The sequence below is a fragment of the Oncorhynchus tshawytscha genome, linkage group LG07, assembly GCF_018296145.1.
Source record: "Oncorhynchus tshawytscha isolate Ot180627B linkage group LG07, Otsh_v2.0, whole genome shotgun sequence".
NCBI classification, from domain to species: Eukaryota; Metazoa; Chordata; class Actinopteri; order Salmoniformes; family Salmonidae; genus Oncorhynchus; species Oncorhynchus tshawytscha.
The window spans coordinates 38,858,416-38,875,498 of NC_056435.1; the positions used below are offsets into that span (position 1 = coordinate 38,858,416).

A 17,083-nucleotide genomic window follows, 5' to 3' on the forward strand; every position below is an offset into this window, starting at 1 on the left:
TTGACCATCATGGAGCTGTATAGTTGCTTGATTACTGTCAGAGTGGCTGGCCACGTCACCTTCAGTGTACACAAACAGTTTGGCCACAGCGTGTGTGTTCGGCCACAGCTATAACCAAAGGCATTTACTGGCCTTCGACACCCTCTGAGCTCACTGGTCCTTTGACCTCTAACCTGCTGCTCAATATTTCTTATTGTTTGACAGGCCAACCGAGGCTGGAGGTTGGCCCCTTGCTGGGGGTTAGTACTGAACCTTTTATCACACAACCAACCTGCCTCTTGATGGATGAACATAGCATCAGAGTGGCAAGAATGCTAACAAAAACGAACAGAGAAATAGGATAAGGCAGTGCAGCAAGTAATACAATGAATGCACTCTTGGTCCTCCTATTTTGGGACATATCTGAGACATTTGTTTCTCTCATTGGAATACAATAACTGCATTGAGTCAGAATATTTATTGCAGGATAATTCCATTCCTCATTGTACTCCTAGCACTTATCAGGAGTTTTTCCTACAGCCAGGAAAGTCAGAGTCAGGGGATCCATGAGATTATGGGAAGTGAGAGACGACAGAATCCTCCACTGCCCAGAATTTTACATGCGTTCGGCATCACTGCAAAACCAGCTAAATGGACTCCAGATCCTAGGGCCTATAACATATTTAATGGATCATTGGAGGGGGACTTTCCAAGCCCTTCTGTGGGGATTCCAAATGCTTGGAAATCATATAGGAAAGTACACTTAGGCTTGCAGCTTTAAAGTGAAGCACAAATGTGGTAGATTATTACAGTTAATTTAAGATCAATACAACAATAGTTCCTAATTGCTGATCGGGGAGAAGGCTGTGAAAGAGAGGACAGTGGACTATATCTGTCTTCGATTGAAACTTGTTATTTTTTTATTTCACCTTTAGTTAACCAGGTAGGCCAGTTGAGTACAAGTATTCATGTCCAACTGGCCTGGCCAAGATAAAGCAAAGCAGTGAGACGAAAACAACACAGAGTTACACACTATGTTACACACTATGCATCAACACCCCAAACACCCCCAACACCCATCAACACCCCAACCCTAGTCAACCCTCTGCTTCCACCTGGTCCATCAAGCTCAGAGAGAGTGTGTGTGTCTTTCCAAGCCCCCCCTCTGTCTCCCCTCCTGATTTATCCACTATTTGGCTAACCTTGCTCTGAACCTGCCCCGTGAGACTCAAGCCATTTCAGCCCTCCTCTTCCACCATACTTGCACTACATGGCTCCCTCATCGACCTAGTTCTGTCTCAACATGCCTCTATCTTCTCCCTCCTCTTTCGCAACAGCTATAGCCCACTCAGGGAATGAAAAACAGGCCCTTAACAGAGGCTAAGGTTCTCTCCCAGCAGAGCACATCCTTTCTCCCTCTATCCAGCCTGGTGTGGGTCACCTAGTGATCACAATGAGTGGCCCTATCGTGAGCGCACAGGAGGGCATTTATGGTTCGCTTGGATTCAAATGAATGTTTATGAGCCTTGTCTGGCAGCCAAAGGGCAGACACTATTCCCGTTTTTACAGTCATCTCTTATTGGTTGGCCCGGGGCTGTGAGTGTGTGCTTGCCTTGACTTGTGCTCAGACATAGGGTATGTCACAACAACACAGCTCTGGGTCTCTAGATCTGTACACTATAGATCACTTCATTAAGTGGGTGAAGTTTATCTCTCATAGCAAGGAGTGGAAATCTAACTGTACATTCTTCCTCTGATGCTATGATACAGTATGTGAAAGTCAGAAGCAAGGCCCATTCATTAATCAGTAAAGTCATTCTTCTAAATCAGGTATTCCCCCACACCACATATACTGTAATTTGGACAGGTTATCTTTGATGATCTCAGGAATACATGTTGCAAGGCCTTTTGAACCATGTTTTAGATTACTCAATAAAACATCTAATGGTTTCATGAATAACCTTTTTCCAGCATGTAACAACTTGAGCCGTGATTCAATCCGAGTGGCAAGTCGACAATGCAGCTCTTAAATGCAATTTAAAATGTCAAGCGCACTATAGCATTGTTTTGGATTGGATTCCAGGCCTAACCTACTTTACAATGTATAAGTTAACAGTGTACGGCTCTGTTTTACCTTCCAAAGAATGTTGCTCATTTGCTGTTTGGCATAACTGTGTTATCATTCTCTATCATTTCATCTGGTTAGCTCTGCTGTGTTGACGACTAGACATTCGCCAGTCTATGTGAACAAAGAGACACTTTGGTTGTCTGTAACATCAATTTATTAATGTGATTCCATTCAAAGACACATGATTGGTAGAAAACAAAGGATAATAAAAAACAGACTTGAAAAAAAACTGCTGTTTATCCAGACTAGTTTTGCATGGCTTCTGCTCAATGTGTGAATGGTATTTAGTCCGTCCAACTACACACAGGAGATCAAGAAAGAGACCAGGATAAGTTCCAGCAGCGTGAAAGTGAAATCTACCCCGTCGGAGCAACCATATACAGTACGCTAAAGTCTCCAAGACACCTTCCTGCATACTTTCAAAGGGCATCCATTGTTTCCCAATGTCCTGTAGCCCATGGATACTTCCCTTCAACATCCTCCAGACTTAGTGAGGTTCCTCTGATATGTATTGACATTCAGGATCATTTGTTTTTATGTCCTCCCCTTGAATGTATTCATGCAGGTATAGCTTCCAGAGAACTTGTGGATCTCTTCAAGAGCAGCTTGTGGCATGAAGCTAGGGTGTAGAGACAGTAAAGAGATAGGAGGTTACATATGAGGTTACATATGAGTGAAAGACATGTACAGTTGAAGTAGGAAGTTTACATACACCTTAGCCAAATACATTTAAACTCAGTTTTTCACGATTCCTGACATTTAACCCTAGTAAAAAATTCCCTGTCTTCGGGTCAGATAGGATCACCACTTTATTTTAAGAATGTGAAATGTCAGAATAATAGTAGAGAGAATGATTTATTTCAGCTTTCATTTCATCACATTCCCAGTGGGTCAGAAGTTTACATACACTCAATTAGTATTTGGTACCATTGCCTTTAAATTGTTGAACTTGGGTCAAACGTTTCAGGTAGCCTTCCACAAGCTTCCCAGAACAAGATGGGTGAATTTTTGCCCATTCCTCCTGACAGAGCTAGTGTAGCTGAGTCAGGTTTGTAGGCCTCCTTGCTCGCACTCGCTTTTTTTCAGTTCTGCCCACACATTTTCTATAGGATTGAGTTCAGGGTTTTGTGATGGCCACTCCAATACCTTGACTTTGTTGTCCTTAAGCCATTTTGCCACAACTTTGGAATTATGCTTGGGGTCATTGTCCATTTGGAAGACCCATTTGCAACCGAGCTTTAACTTCCTGACTGATGTCTTGAGATGTTGCCTCAATATATCATCATCATTTTCCTACCTCATGATGCCATCTATTTTGTGAAGTGCACCAGTCCCTCCTGCGGCAAAGCACCCCCACAACATGATGCTGCCACCCCCGTGCTTCACGGTTGGGATGGTGTTCTTCAGCTTGCAAGCTTCCCCTTTTTCATCCAAACATAACAATGGTCATTATGGCCAAACAGTTCTATTTTTGTTTCAATAGACCAGAGGACATTTCTCCAAAAAGTGCAATCTTTGTCCATGTGCAGTTGCAATCTGTAGTCTGGCTGTTTTATGGCGGTTTTGGAGCAGTGGCTTCTTCCTTGCTGAGCGGCCTTTCAGGTTATGTCAATATAGGACCCGTTTTACTGTGGATATAGATACTTTTGTACCTGTTTCCTCTAGCATCTTCACAAGGTCCTTTGCTGTTGTTCTGGGATTGATTTGCACTTTTCGCACCAAAGTACGTTCATCTCTAGGACACAGAAAGCGTCTCCTTCCTGAGCGGTATGATGGCCGCGTGGTCCCATGGTGTTTATACTTGTGTACTATTGTTTGTACAGATGAACGTGGTACCTTCAGGCGTTTGGAAATTGCTCCCAAGGATGAACCAGACTTGTGGAGTTTTTTTCTGAGGTCTTGGCTGATTTCTTTTGATTTTCCCATGATGTCAAGCAAAGAGGCACTGAGTTTGAAGGTAAGCCTTGAAATATATCCACAGGTACACCTCCAGTTGATTCAAATGATGTAAATTAGCCTATCAGAAGCTTCTAAAGCCATGACATCGTTTTCTGGAATTGTCCAAGATGTTTAAAGGCACATTCAACTTAGTGTATGTAAACATCTGACCCACTGGAATTGTGATACAGTGAGTTATAAGTGAAATAATCTGTCTGTAAACAATTGTTGGAAAAATGACTTGTGTCATGCACAAAGTAGATGTCCTAACCAACTTGCCAAAACTATAGTTTGTTAACAAGAAATTTGGGGAGTGGTTGTAAAAAATGTTTTAAGGACTCAAACCTAAGTGTATGTAAACTTCTGACTTCAAATGTATGTACTTTAAATAGGCCAAAATGATATGAGACACTACCTTTTGAGGACAACGAGAGCATGCATGGTCCAGGGCATGTAAACGTAGGCTGTGTTAGTTCTGACTGCATCCACAGTCCTTTCAGCAACTGTCTCTGGCTTGAGGGGAGGGAAGAGTGCTGGAAACCTACAGGACCAGAAAACCCAGAGAGATTAGCTTTACAGTAACTACAATACATGCATGTAGAAAATGGTGCATAGCAGTAGTGGTGGTGTAATCTAAACTAGATTGTGAAGAACCATGTCGTAGGCTTGCTCACCTGACTCTCATGCCCTGGAACATCTCAGTGTTGGTGTGGAAGGGGAGCACGGTGGTGCAGCCCACTCCGGGACAGTCCAGCAGGCCCAGAGTCAGGCTCTCCATGAAGGCCAGGGAGGAGGCCTTGGAGGTACAGTAGTCGATGGCCCCAGGGATGGGCGACTGGGACAGGATGGAGTTTATACAGACCACGTGGCCGTGCTGGAGCTCCAGCATCCGTGGTAGGAAGGCCTTTGTAGTCTGGATGAGGGAGAAGAAAGGGGGGGGACATTGGGGAAAATGTACAGTTATACACATGAAAAAGAGACACACAGAGGAAACAGGCCCAAGTGGAGCCACATATTGAGTTTCAATTTTTTTTAGCTGATGATTGCATTTATGCAACCTGAAAGTTTGATCTCTATTCAAACAGAGACTGCTATAGGTTTCAGAGGCCCTCTGATGTTCTACCTAGGGGCTGAAGCAGTAAGCCTATAATTTGGAAATACCCCAACACTCCCGTAAATTAACCTGAGACTGACACGAAGGGCCAATAAAAGCACTTTTGGAGAATGATAAGATTGATCTAACTGTAAGGAAGCACGCACCTCACTTCCTAAACCTCAACAACACTTACCCAGAACTGTCCCATTGTGTTGATATGTTGAGATTTCAAAAGACAGTCATCGTCGCTGTCCATCAGACTTTTCCCATGGACCACTGCAGCGTTATTCACCAGGATCGTAACATCTCCCACCTGTAAAAATAATAACAAAACAAATGTCAGAAACAAAACTGCTGTTTTTTTATTAAGAGGATTTATCCACTTTTTTCTACCTACTTTCTTTTCATGTGAAGTTATGTGGTAGAGCTGACAGTCATATTCTTATCTTGACATTGACATCTTGACATTGTAATTGAGGTGAATCATACAGTACCAGTCAAATGTTTGGACACGCCTACTCATTCTCAAGGGTTTTTCATCATTTCTACGATTCTCTACAGTGTAGAATAATAGTGAAGATATCGAAACTATGAAAAAACACATATGGAACCATTTAGTAAGCAAAAAAGTGCTAAACAAATCAAAATATATTTTATATTTGAGATTCTCAAAGTAGCCACCCTTTGCCTTGATTACAGCTTTGCACACTCTTGGCATTCTCTCAATCAGCTTCATGAGGAATGCTTTTCCAAAAGCCTGGAAGGAGATCCCACATATGCTGAGCACTTGTTGGCTGCTTTTCATTCACTCTGCGATCCAACTCATCCCACACCATCTCAATTGGGTTGAGGTCGGGTGATTGCGGAGGCCAGGTCATCTGATGCAGCACTCCCTCACTCTCCTTCTTGGTCAAATAGCCAAGGTGTATTTGGGTCATTGTCCTGTCAAAAAACAAAATGATAGTCCCACTACGCACAAACCAGATGGGATGGCGTATGGTTTAAAATGCTGTGGTAGCCATGCTGGTTAAGTGTGCCTTGAATTCTAAATAAATCACAGACAGTGTCACTAGCAAAACACCCGCACACCACCTCTTCAATGCTTTACGGTGGGAACCACACATTCGGAGATCATCCGCTCACCTACTCTGCGTCTCACAAAGACACGGCGGTTGGAACCAAAAATCTCAAATTTGGACTCATCAGACATATTTCCACCTTTTAATGTCCATTGCTCGTGTTTCTTGGCCAAAGCACATATTTTCTTCTTATTGGTGTCCTTTAGTAGTGGTTTCTTTGCAGCAATCTTATTTTCCTGTGGCGGTCATGAGAGCCAGATTCATCATAGCGCTTCATGGTTTTGGCGACTGCACTTTCAAAGTTGTTGAAATTTTTCAGATTGACTGACGTTAATGTCTTAAAGTAATGATGGACTGTCGTTTTTTTTTTTGCTTATTTGAGCTGTTCTTGCCATAATATGGACTTCGTCTTTTACCAAATAGGGCTATCTTCTGTATACCCCCCTAGCTTGTCACAACACAACTGATTGGCTGAAATACATTAAGCAAAGAAATTCCACAAATGAACTTTTAACAAGGCACACCTTATTTAAAAAATATTTTTTTTTCCTACTCCGAGGAGGACAAATATCTTTTAGTTTTTTTACAGCATTTCTGCTACATATACAGTTGAAGTCAGAAGTTTACATACACTTAGGTTGGAGTCATTAAAACTCATTTTTCAACCACTCCACAAATGTCTTGTTAACAAACTATAGTTTTGGCAAGTCAGCTAGGACATCGATGTCATGGCTTTAGAACCTTCTGGTAGGCTAATTGACATCATTTGAGTCAATTGGAGGTGTACCTGTGTATGTATTTCAAGGCCTACCTTCAAACTCAGTGCCTCTTTGCTTGACAGCATGGGAAAATCAATAGAAATCAGCCACAAAAATAGTAGACCTCCACAAGTCTGGTTCATCCTTGGGAGCAATTCCAAACGCCTGAATGTACCACGTTCATCTGTACAAACAATATTACCTAAGTATAAACACCATGGGACCATGCAGCCATCATACTGCTCAGGAAGGAGACACGTTCGGTCTCCTAGAGACAAATGTACTTTGATGCGAAAAGTGCAAATCAATCACAGATCAACAGCAAAGGACCTTGTGAAGATGCTGGAGGAAACAGGTACAAAAGTATCTATATCAGACTACAGATTGCAATTGCACATGGGGACAAAGATCGTAATTTTTAGAGAAATGTCCTATGGTTTGGTGAAACAAAAATGGCCATAATGACCATCGTTATGTTTGGAGGAAAAAGGGGAATGATTACAAGCCGAAGAACACCATCCCAACCGTGAAGCACGGGGGTGGCAGCATCATGTTGTGGGGGTGCTTTGCCGCAGGAGGGACTGGTGCACTTCACAAAATAGATGACGTCATGAGGTAGGAAAATGATGATGATATATTGAGGCAACATCTCAAGACATCAGTCAGGAAGTTAAAGCTTGGTCGCAAATGCGTCTTCAAAATGGACAAAGACCCCAAGCATACTTCCAAAGTTGTGGCAAAATGGCCTAAGGACAACAAAGTCAATGAATTGGAGTGGCCATCACAAAGCCCTGACCTCAATCCTATAGACAATTTGTGGGCAGAACTGAAAAAAAGCGAGTGCGAGCAAGGAGGCCTACAAGCCTGACACAGTTACACCAGCTCTGTCAGGAGGAATGGGCAAAAATTCCCCCAACTTATTGTGGGAAGCTTGTGGAAGGCTACCTGAAACGTTTGACCCAAGTTAAACAATTTAAAGGCAATGCTACCAAATACTAATTGAGTGTATGTAAACTTCTGACCCACTGGGAATGTGATGAAAGAAATAAAAGCTTAAATAAATAATTATCTCTACTATTATTCTGATATTTCACATTCTTAAAATAAAGTGGTGATCCTAACTGACCTAAGAAAGGGCATTTTTACTTGGATAAAATGTTAGAAATTGTGAAAAACTGAGATTAAATGCATTTGGTTAAGGTGTATGTAAACTTTCGACTTCAACTGTACATACATTTTACATATATATTTTGCATGCACATTTTGAATACACATTTTATATACATGTTACTTTTTATATAAAGTAGTTGAATAAAAATAATACATTACCAAACATAAGCGCTTTAATCCCACCCCTCAGCCACTCTCATCCAATCCTACCTATCACCATAGACCACCCTCGTTTGGTTTCCATGTGCGATATATACAGTGCCTTGCGAAAGTATTCGGCCCCCTTGAACTTTGCGACCTTTTGCCACATTTCAGGCTTCAAACATAAAGATATAAAACTGTATTTTTTGTGAAGAATCAACAACAAGTGGGACACAATCATGAAGTGGAACGACATTTATTGGATATTTCAAACTTTTTTAACAAATCAAAAACGGAAAAATTGGGCGTGCAAAATTATTCAGCCCCCTTAAGTTAATACTTTGTAGCGCCACCTTTTGCTGCGATTACAGCTGTAAGTCGCTTGGGGTATGTCTCTATCAGTTTTGCACATCAAGAGACTGAATTATTTCCCATTCCTCCTTGCAAAACAGCTCGAGCTCAGTGAGGTTGGATGGAGAGCATTTGTGAAGAGCAGTTTTCAGTTCTTTCCACAGATTCTCGATTGGATTCAGGTCTGGACTTTGACTTGGCCATTCTAACACCTGGATATGTTTATTTTTGAACCATTCCATTGTAGATTTTGCTTTATGTTTTGGATCATTGTCTTGTTGGAAGACAAATCTCCGTCCCAGTCTCAGGTCTTTTGCAGACTCCATCAGGTTTTCTTCCAGAATGGTCCTGTATTTGGCTCCATCCATCTTCCCATCAATTTTAACCATCTTCCCTGTCCCTGCTGAAGAAAAGCAGGCCCAAACCATGATGCTGCCACCACCATGTTTGACAGTGGGGATGCTGTGTTCAGGGTGATGAGCTGTGTTGCTTTTACGCCAAACATAACATTTTGCATTGTTGGCAAAAAGTTCAATTTTGGTTTCATCTGACCAGAGCACCTTCTTCCACATGTTTGGTGTGTCTCCCAGGTGGCTTGTGGCAAACATTAAACAACACTTTTTATGGATATCTTTAAGAAATGGCTTTCTTCTTGCCACTCTTCCATAAAGGCCAGATTTGTGCAATATATGACTGATTGTTGTCCTATGGACAGAGTCTCCCACCTCAGCTGTAGATCTCTGCAGTTCATCCAGAGTGATCATGGGCCTCTTGGCTGCATCTCTGATCAGTCTTCTCCTTGTATGAGCTGAAAGTTTAGAGGGACGGCCAGGTCTTGGTAGATTTGCAGTGGTCTGATACTCCTTCCATTTCAATATTATCGCTTGCACAGTGCTCCTTGGGATGTTTAAAGCTTGGGAAATCTTTTTGTATCCAAATCCGGCTTTAAACTTCTTCACAACAGTATCTCGGACCTGCCTGGTGTGTTCCTTGTTCTTCATGATGCTCTCTGCGCTTTTAACGGACCTCTGAGACTATCACAGTGCAGGTGCATTTATTATACGGAGACTTGATTACACACAGGTGGATTGTATTTATCATCATTAGTCATTTAGGTCAACATTGGATCATTCAGAGATCCTCACTGAACTTCTGGAGAGAGTTTGCTGCACTGAAAGTAAAGGGGCTGAATAATTTTGCACGCCCAACTTTTCAGTTTTTGATTTGTTAAAAAAGTTTGAAATATCCAATAAATGTCGTTCCACTTCATGATTGTGTCCCACTTGTTGTTGATTCTTCACAAAAAAATACAGTTTTATATCTTTATGTTTGAAGCCTGAAATGTGGCAAAAGATCGCAAAGTTCAAGGGGGCCGAATACTTTCGCAAGGCACTGTATCTCAATTGTGCTGTGATGTTTTATATAATTTTTTAACCTGTCTAATGTGGCGGGCCAGGCACACGCAAGCTGACATTGTTGCCGGGTGTACGGTGTCTCCATCTGACACATTGGTGTGGCTGGCTTCCAGGTTAAGCGGACATTGTGTGAAGAAGCAGTGCGGCTTGGTTGGGTCGTGTTTCGGAGGAGGCATGGCTCTTGACCGTCGTCTCTCCCAAGATCGTATGGGAGTTGCAGCGATGAGACAAGACTGTAACTACCAATTGGATACCACGGAATTGGGGAGAAAAAGGGGTAAAAAATGAAAACCTTTCCTATGAGTATTATTTATTGACTGACTATGGCTTTCCAAATGTTTTAACCATTCCTTAACCTGTGACCAGAAACAAGCTACATAGGGGCAATACCAGAATAAATGATCTATTGATTCTGTCTCTTTGCAGCAAAATCTATAGAGCTGAGAATGTTGTATGCCCCATATATATAGCATTCTGTTGGTGGCAAGAATTTTATATAATAATTTACATTAAAAACTCGAAGTGTTGAATCAAGTGTAGTTTTTTTTCTCCATGTGCCTTGGAATTGGTACATCAGAAATCTCTTTCCATTTAGTTTGTAACCTGTATGGCACAACTGTTAATTGAAAGGCATGAGAGAACGCCAATAGTGTGCAAAGCTGTCATCAAGTCTACTTTGAATGATATAAAATATATATATTGATTTGTTTAGCACGTTTTTCGTTACTACATGATTCCATATGTGTTATTTCATAGTTCTGATGTCTTCACTATTATTCTACAATGTAGAAAATAGTGCAAGTAAAGAAAAACCCTGGAATGAGTAGTGTGTGTCCAAACATTTGACTGGTACTGTATGTCAGATGGGGAGAGGAATTAAAATACAATGAATCCCTGCCAGTTCTGTAGACAGTAGTAACAGCAGTGAGAGAAACATTGACCCACGAGCGTTTCACTGGCTCCAAACAATATTTTGTATGTGTGGATAAAAATTGGATTTATAATAGATCTAAATAGCATACCTTCTCCCTGACCACCTTGGCCTGCTTGTAAACTTCCTCCCGATTGGCCACGTCGCACAGGAAGTAGTGGCACTCTGTTCCAAATTGGGAGATCTCTTCGCATGTCTCTTTCAGACACTTCTCTGTGCGGCCCCACAGGATCACCTGTAGAGGGTAAACATTAGCCAAGGGTTATAAAATAGGGTTATAAAATTGCATAATAGTGTAATATGCTCTGAATAAAAAATATGAGCAATTAGCTCAGCTGAATGAATAGTAATATTTTGCTTTTCAACAATCAGTCAACAATCAGCTATCTGTACACTTATTGTTGTCGAAATCCTGAGAAAACATGGCTAAAATACGTTTCATGGGTAGCCAAAGCCAAACAACTATGCCGATGACACATGCTCTCAACAAGTGTACAGACATTTCATGTTTGCAGCATTTGGCCCTAGGATGAGATGAGATAATTTGGTTGAAATGTTCCTTTCATTCAGAGAACAGAGGGGCCATGTTTAGAAGCAACAAATAGTTTCAGAGTGAGATTAAGGGGGTGGGGTTGCAGTGTGAATGAAACGTCTCTTCATCAGCCTGGAGAGGGTAAATTAAGCTCAGTCATTTGAGCAGGGAACATGGGCTAGGATGGAGGTGGGGGGCAGCGATTGGGCAATTAGATCCGTCAGTCTTTGGGGTCAGGGAAAGGTAATGAAATCAGGGGGTGAGCCCTCCTCATCTCTCAAACACACATTCTCAAAGAGATTACACGGCCTGTTGGGCAGATGAACCCAGTCATTTCTGGTCAGGGAGTCTGAAAACAGTTTGTGTGTGAAGTGCTGATGGGGCCAGTGTAGGGCTTGGCTGGTTGCCAGTGACCAAGGTTAATATTTTTGCAGAAAGTCCTCTGGAAAGTGATCCTGTGTGTGTGTGTGTGTGTGTGTGTGTGTGTGTGTGTGTGTGTGTGTGTGTGTGTGTGTGTGTGTGTGTGTGTGTGTGTGTGCGTGCATGCGTGCCTTTCATCCACCCTTACAATATGATATCAATATTGTGTGAATACAAACAAATCTTAATTCTACATGTAGATAAGGAAGATAACAAACACAAGCAGAGGTCACGGTGACATCCTTGTCCTGATGTAGAAGAGTACAGAGACAGCCAGGCTATAGCCACTCATTTATTTAGGAATGAATAGGAGGATAGTAAATGTATATCTCAACATCTTAAACATGCTTAGCTAGCTTGCCGAAGGTTTTGCCGCTATCTGTCTTGTTTTACTGCAACACTACATCTAGGCCAGCTGTCTGTGACAGTGTATTCAGATCCCACCAATGTTTTAATGATGCTAGTCCCTATGGGCTTATGTTTACTTGCATAATGGGAGCATTAAAACTGCATTAAAACTGTAAAGCGAAATGTTTGCTTAAGGGGAGATACGGGAGGATCACAATCTGCGTGATATGCAGTTTTGATCAAGTTCCAAGAGTAAAAAATGTTTGGCTTTCCACTGGATGGGTCTTTGTTTGAGTTTCTTTCGATTGCTTTTTTGTTTGCTTCGTTTGCCAGCCCATTTAAGTAATCAGCAGAGGTGAACGGATGGGTCTAGGTAAATTACTGAAAGCCTTTAATAGGATTTCATCCTAACAAACAAACCTGACATTTCTCATTAAAAATCACCACTCACCCTGTGCTCTCCTGTTATTTAATTCATTATGCTTATCTGCCAGTCCCAACACACTGGGGCTTCAGGATAAACAATGGCTGGCCAAATCTAGAGCTATCAGCTTAGAATGCCTAAGTGTTACGGAAAACTAATTCTAAATTCCCTCACATCGAGTGACTAAGTATCTCTGATAAACCAGTGATTACTCTGTCTGAGGTGCCATATCTGACTAGATTATACAACATTCACCAATTGTGTAAAATTGATGGTCTGTTCAAGGACATGATTTATTCAAAGGCATTAAGTCTTGCAAATCGCCAAGTGTTGGTGTATCAGGGTGCAACGATGATGAGCTGGTGATGTGGTGGACGTCATCCACATCCCTACAACAGAACGCAATAATATTTCACAAGGACAAAAATGGGTTCCAGGATGGGCACGAACCCTCTTCTTCACACCAGTTGTAGGGGATAGGGGCTAACAGGGAGGGGAAACAGGGAGGGGAAACAGGGAGTTCAGGAGGCAGTCGCCTGCCCTACCACTGTCTAATTAGTGCGGAGACAACAGGGTCAGTTGCAGGGCAATACCCAGCTGGGAACAGTGTGCTTCCCGCCTCCACACACACACACACACACACACACACACACACACACACACACACACACACACACACACACACACACACACACACACACACAATAGAGCTTGCCAATGTGTAAAGCCACTATCAACCTGGGTAGAGGCATATGTTCCCAGTTCTCCTAATGAGTAGCCGGTGCTGAGAACGATGCCAATATCTCTTACTATCTTCAATTGTACTTTCTTCTCCACATGTTCAAAATATTATGATCCACAAATTGAGTCGCAAAAACAAAATGCACAACTAAGTACCTTATTAAATTCTACATGCTGACATTTTTAACCAAGGGGATTTTGGATTTCTGGTTTGGGATGCCAGTGGAATATACTTGAATTGCATAGGGTACATTGAGAGCATATGTGAATATGTTGCTTCAACCTCTGAAACATTTATTGTGGTTGTGCTAGAGGCCCCCTCCCTCTTTCTCTGTTCTCTGAACTTGGGTGCTCAGCTTTTGTAAAGTTGCTGTGGTTTATTGTTTTAGTGCTTCACTCTGTAACGGCTCTTTTGACGACACACACAAGGCCTTACTCCCCCTCTCACCTCCCTCTATCCCCCTCTCACCAGTCTCTCCTTTTCACCTCACATCATTCTTTCATCAATGCTGTGGCTAGTGCACTCCCTACCGTGAAAGCACCAAAGCTACTAGAGAGAATAGAGAAATTCCATCTGCCAATCACAATGGACCTCAAACTGGGGTAAAGTCTTTCCTAGAGGTTATTTGTGATGAATGTCCTACTTCTTTTTAGCATATCTTAGGCAGGGAGTGATTGTGAGGCACATTAGTGCAGGTGTTGTTTTCAAAGCCTTCACACCTTGATAATACCCAACAATGGGGTCCTGACAAGAATGGTGACTTCCTTTGTTGTGCAGCTGCAAATTATAGCTTTTAAAAGCCACAGTTTTTTGTGGGTTGTTCCCTGAGGAGATGTTGATGGAAGGATGAAGAGCAAGGCCAAAGCACTTAAAGTTAAAATGGGATATTTTAGCGTGGACACATAATGTAAGGCTATGCAAAAGCTGCTACATGTGGTGCTCCATCTGACAATTCATAAAGCTATAATTATTCCTCTAAGTTGCATCGGTGAAAATACAACTAGCTATTTAATCATTTGTAAAAAATAATAATGAAACAAATAAAGTGGGGTGGGTTGGTGGTATTCACATGGAATCATTGTGAAATGATTATGTCTCCATCTGTGTGTCTGAGACTCTGTCCATTACAATTCAGAGCTAACAGAACACTATGGTGGCTCACTATGCACTCAGCTGTGTAATGTTTGTATTGTAATTGGAATAGTGGGTAGTCCGACCAGTAGTGGCGGCCTGGCGGGGACTGTCAATGTAGTCACTGGGGCATTTCAAGCATAAGTGACTGTTTCTTGTTAAGGAGGAGGGTGTGAACAGGTTATTTATAAGAGCTTTGGCTGACGGATGCATGTTTTGGATGGGTGAGGCAGCTGAAACATGCCATTTTCCTCTGTGGGCTTAATTTCACCTCAATAATAAACTTAGTGTAAGGTAGCAGGTTGACGTTTATTGTCATGTGTCTTGTCCTGGAGGCAGAACTGGGCGATTTCTCCTTTGATAGGCCAGCTGCTAAGTCAAAATGGGCTATATTGTAAAAATTCATGAAAACAAAAATGTGCTTTTGGTCTTAAATTATGGTTAGGAATTATGGTTAGCAGTGTGGTTAAGGTTAAGTTAAGTTTCTGCCTTGCTGGTTTGCTTGAAAAACACATCTGAATCAGTGTTTTATTATGGCAATGTGATGTCTTGTGTAGGCACTTGGCACAGTTAGTGTTTTTCTGCTAATCCCAGCAGGACTACAACATTTCTCCTGTGAGGATAAGGTGATTAGCTTTTAAACATGTTTCTTCAGAAAGTTGAAAAAGTTCATCCCAATTCCATAGAAGTGATATGTTACCACTTGATCAAGGTCACTCCTGTTGGCAGTCATCAACAATAAAACTTTATTCTGGACATTAATGATGCTTGATCTCATCCAATATCAATGTTAAGCCATAACTCCTTTTTCTGAGCTTTGGCTGAGCTTTGGCTGAACAGAAATCATTCCGTGAGTCACTATAATACGTCAGCGGTCAAATGGTCAGAGGGAGACTTTTGCCCTTCTGCAGAGCTACTCCTGAGTGGCGCAGCGGTCTAAGGCACTGCATCTCTGTGTTTAGAGGTGTCACTACAGACACCCTGGTTCAAATCCAGGCTTTATTACAACCGGCCTTGATTGGGAGTCCCATAGGGCGCTGCACAATTGGCCCAGCATCGTCAGGGTTTGGCCAGTGTAGGGCTGTCATTGTAAATAATAGTCTGTTGTGCCAAAATTGAGGGCCCTGTCCTGCAATCTGATTGGCATGATCTACTCCATTCATGTTACAGAGGAAACAATAGATTGGAGGAACATGTGGACAAACTAATGTCGTTGCCCTTGCAATGTAGGCTACCTGCTGCAAACCTATGGTGCTTTTGGTTAAGGAGAATACGGGATACGTCAATACAAATAATAGTTATGGAAAGAAGTGTGCATAAAAAAATACTAGGTATCGCACAGAAGGTGTTCAGAGGTTGGCTACAGGGTATCAACTCAGTTGTCGTTATAACCATGTAGCCTAATCAATGAGCGTACTAATTCAAAAGATATGAAAACATGCACAGGTCTGGGGAACTATAGGCTATTTTAGGAGTGCTTATATTACTCAAGGTTAAGTGAACCCAATCACGTTTGATGCTCAACAAGTTGCATAATACAATTAATAAAGTGCAAAAACTAAACGCATGCATGTGTTTTATTTACCTTTTTAGCCCCCTGCTTGGCAAACTCCTGAGCCAGGTGACGACCGATACCTCGTCCCCCGCCTGTGATCAGGACCATCTCCTTGATCAGGGTTCTTCGTCTACTTGGTAGAATTAAGTACACACTTGCTTTCAATATGTAGTAGACAATGTGTATGGGGAAAAACACTATACATCTCAAACACTTAAAATCCATGTTCCTTCTTCTTACAGTAACCTAAATGCTCTGAATTTTTCGAACACAAACAGTTTGATATAAGTTTGATATCCTCCAATCGTGATGTCCTTGGCAGAGCGGATTTTAGGTAAATATCTGGATAAAACCAAAACTCAAACTAGCCAACTGCAGCACTTGAAGTCAATGTTTCATAACATTTAGGCTATTATGTACCAAGCTCAGAAATGCGTCAATATACGGAGCTCTGGCATGTTTATCGATTATTCAGTTTATTGGCAAACTATTATTTTTGACTAATGACCATATTACACCGGTAGTCCGCTGTTACTTTTCAACTATCCTAAAGAAGGCGAGAGTGTCTCCGAAGGCATGCGCTACTGAATCGTCTACACAACAAGTGTGTTGTGTTCCTATCCTTGGCCGTTACCGCCTCTGACTCCGATAGCTTACTTTATAGCGCTCTGACTACCCGTCCCCGCAGTGTTGAAAAAAAGACCTGCGATCTGAAGGGAGTTTTTTTTAAAAAGACCATTAATCCTGATTGACAGGTTGAATGGTGAGGAATATATTGCTTTACTGTGTGTCGACTGTGACTGGTTTTATTTCTACCCACCCCCGAGAGGCGTCTGCCACAACTGCTGTGATGCCGTGAAGTCATATTTCAGTATTTCAGTCCTCTATTAAAATCAATAATTTTCTTCCTCCCTAAGTTGTTTACAGTGAGCTAAATGCTCTGTT

At 41.9% G+C, this 17,083-nt stretch overlaps 1 protein-coding gene across 1 annotated transcript; it reads right to left on the reverse strand.

Annotated features, from left to right (window-relative positions):
- Nucleotides 1-2,243: 2,243 nt before the first annotated feature.
- LOC112254479 (short-chain dehydrogenase/reductase 3) lies at nucleotides 2,244-16,882 on the reverse strand. The gene is made up of 6 exons (XM_024427136.2): nucleotides 16,169-16,882; nucleotides 11,078-11,221; nucleotides 5,335-5,454; nucleotides 4,720-4,958; nucleotides 4,461-4,586; nucleotides 2,244-2,726 (listed from the first exon to the last, which is right to left on the reverse strand). Exons 1-6 carry the CDS (start codon nucleotides 16,361-16,363, stop codon nucleotides 2,642-2,644), a joined length of 909 nt encoding a protein of 302 aa, XP_024282904.1. The 5' UTR covers nucleotides 16,364-16,882; the 3' UTR covers nucleotides 2,244-2,641.
- Nucleotides 16,883-17,083: the final 201 nt, after the last annotated feature.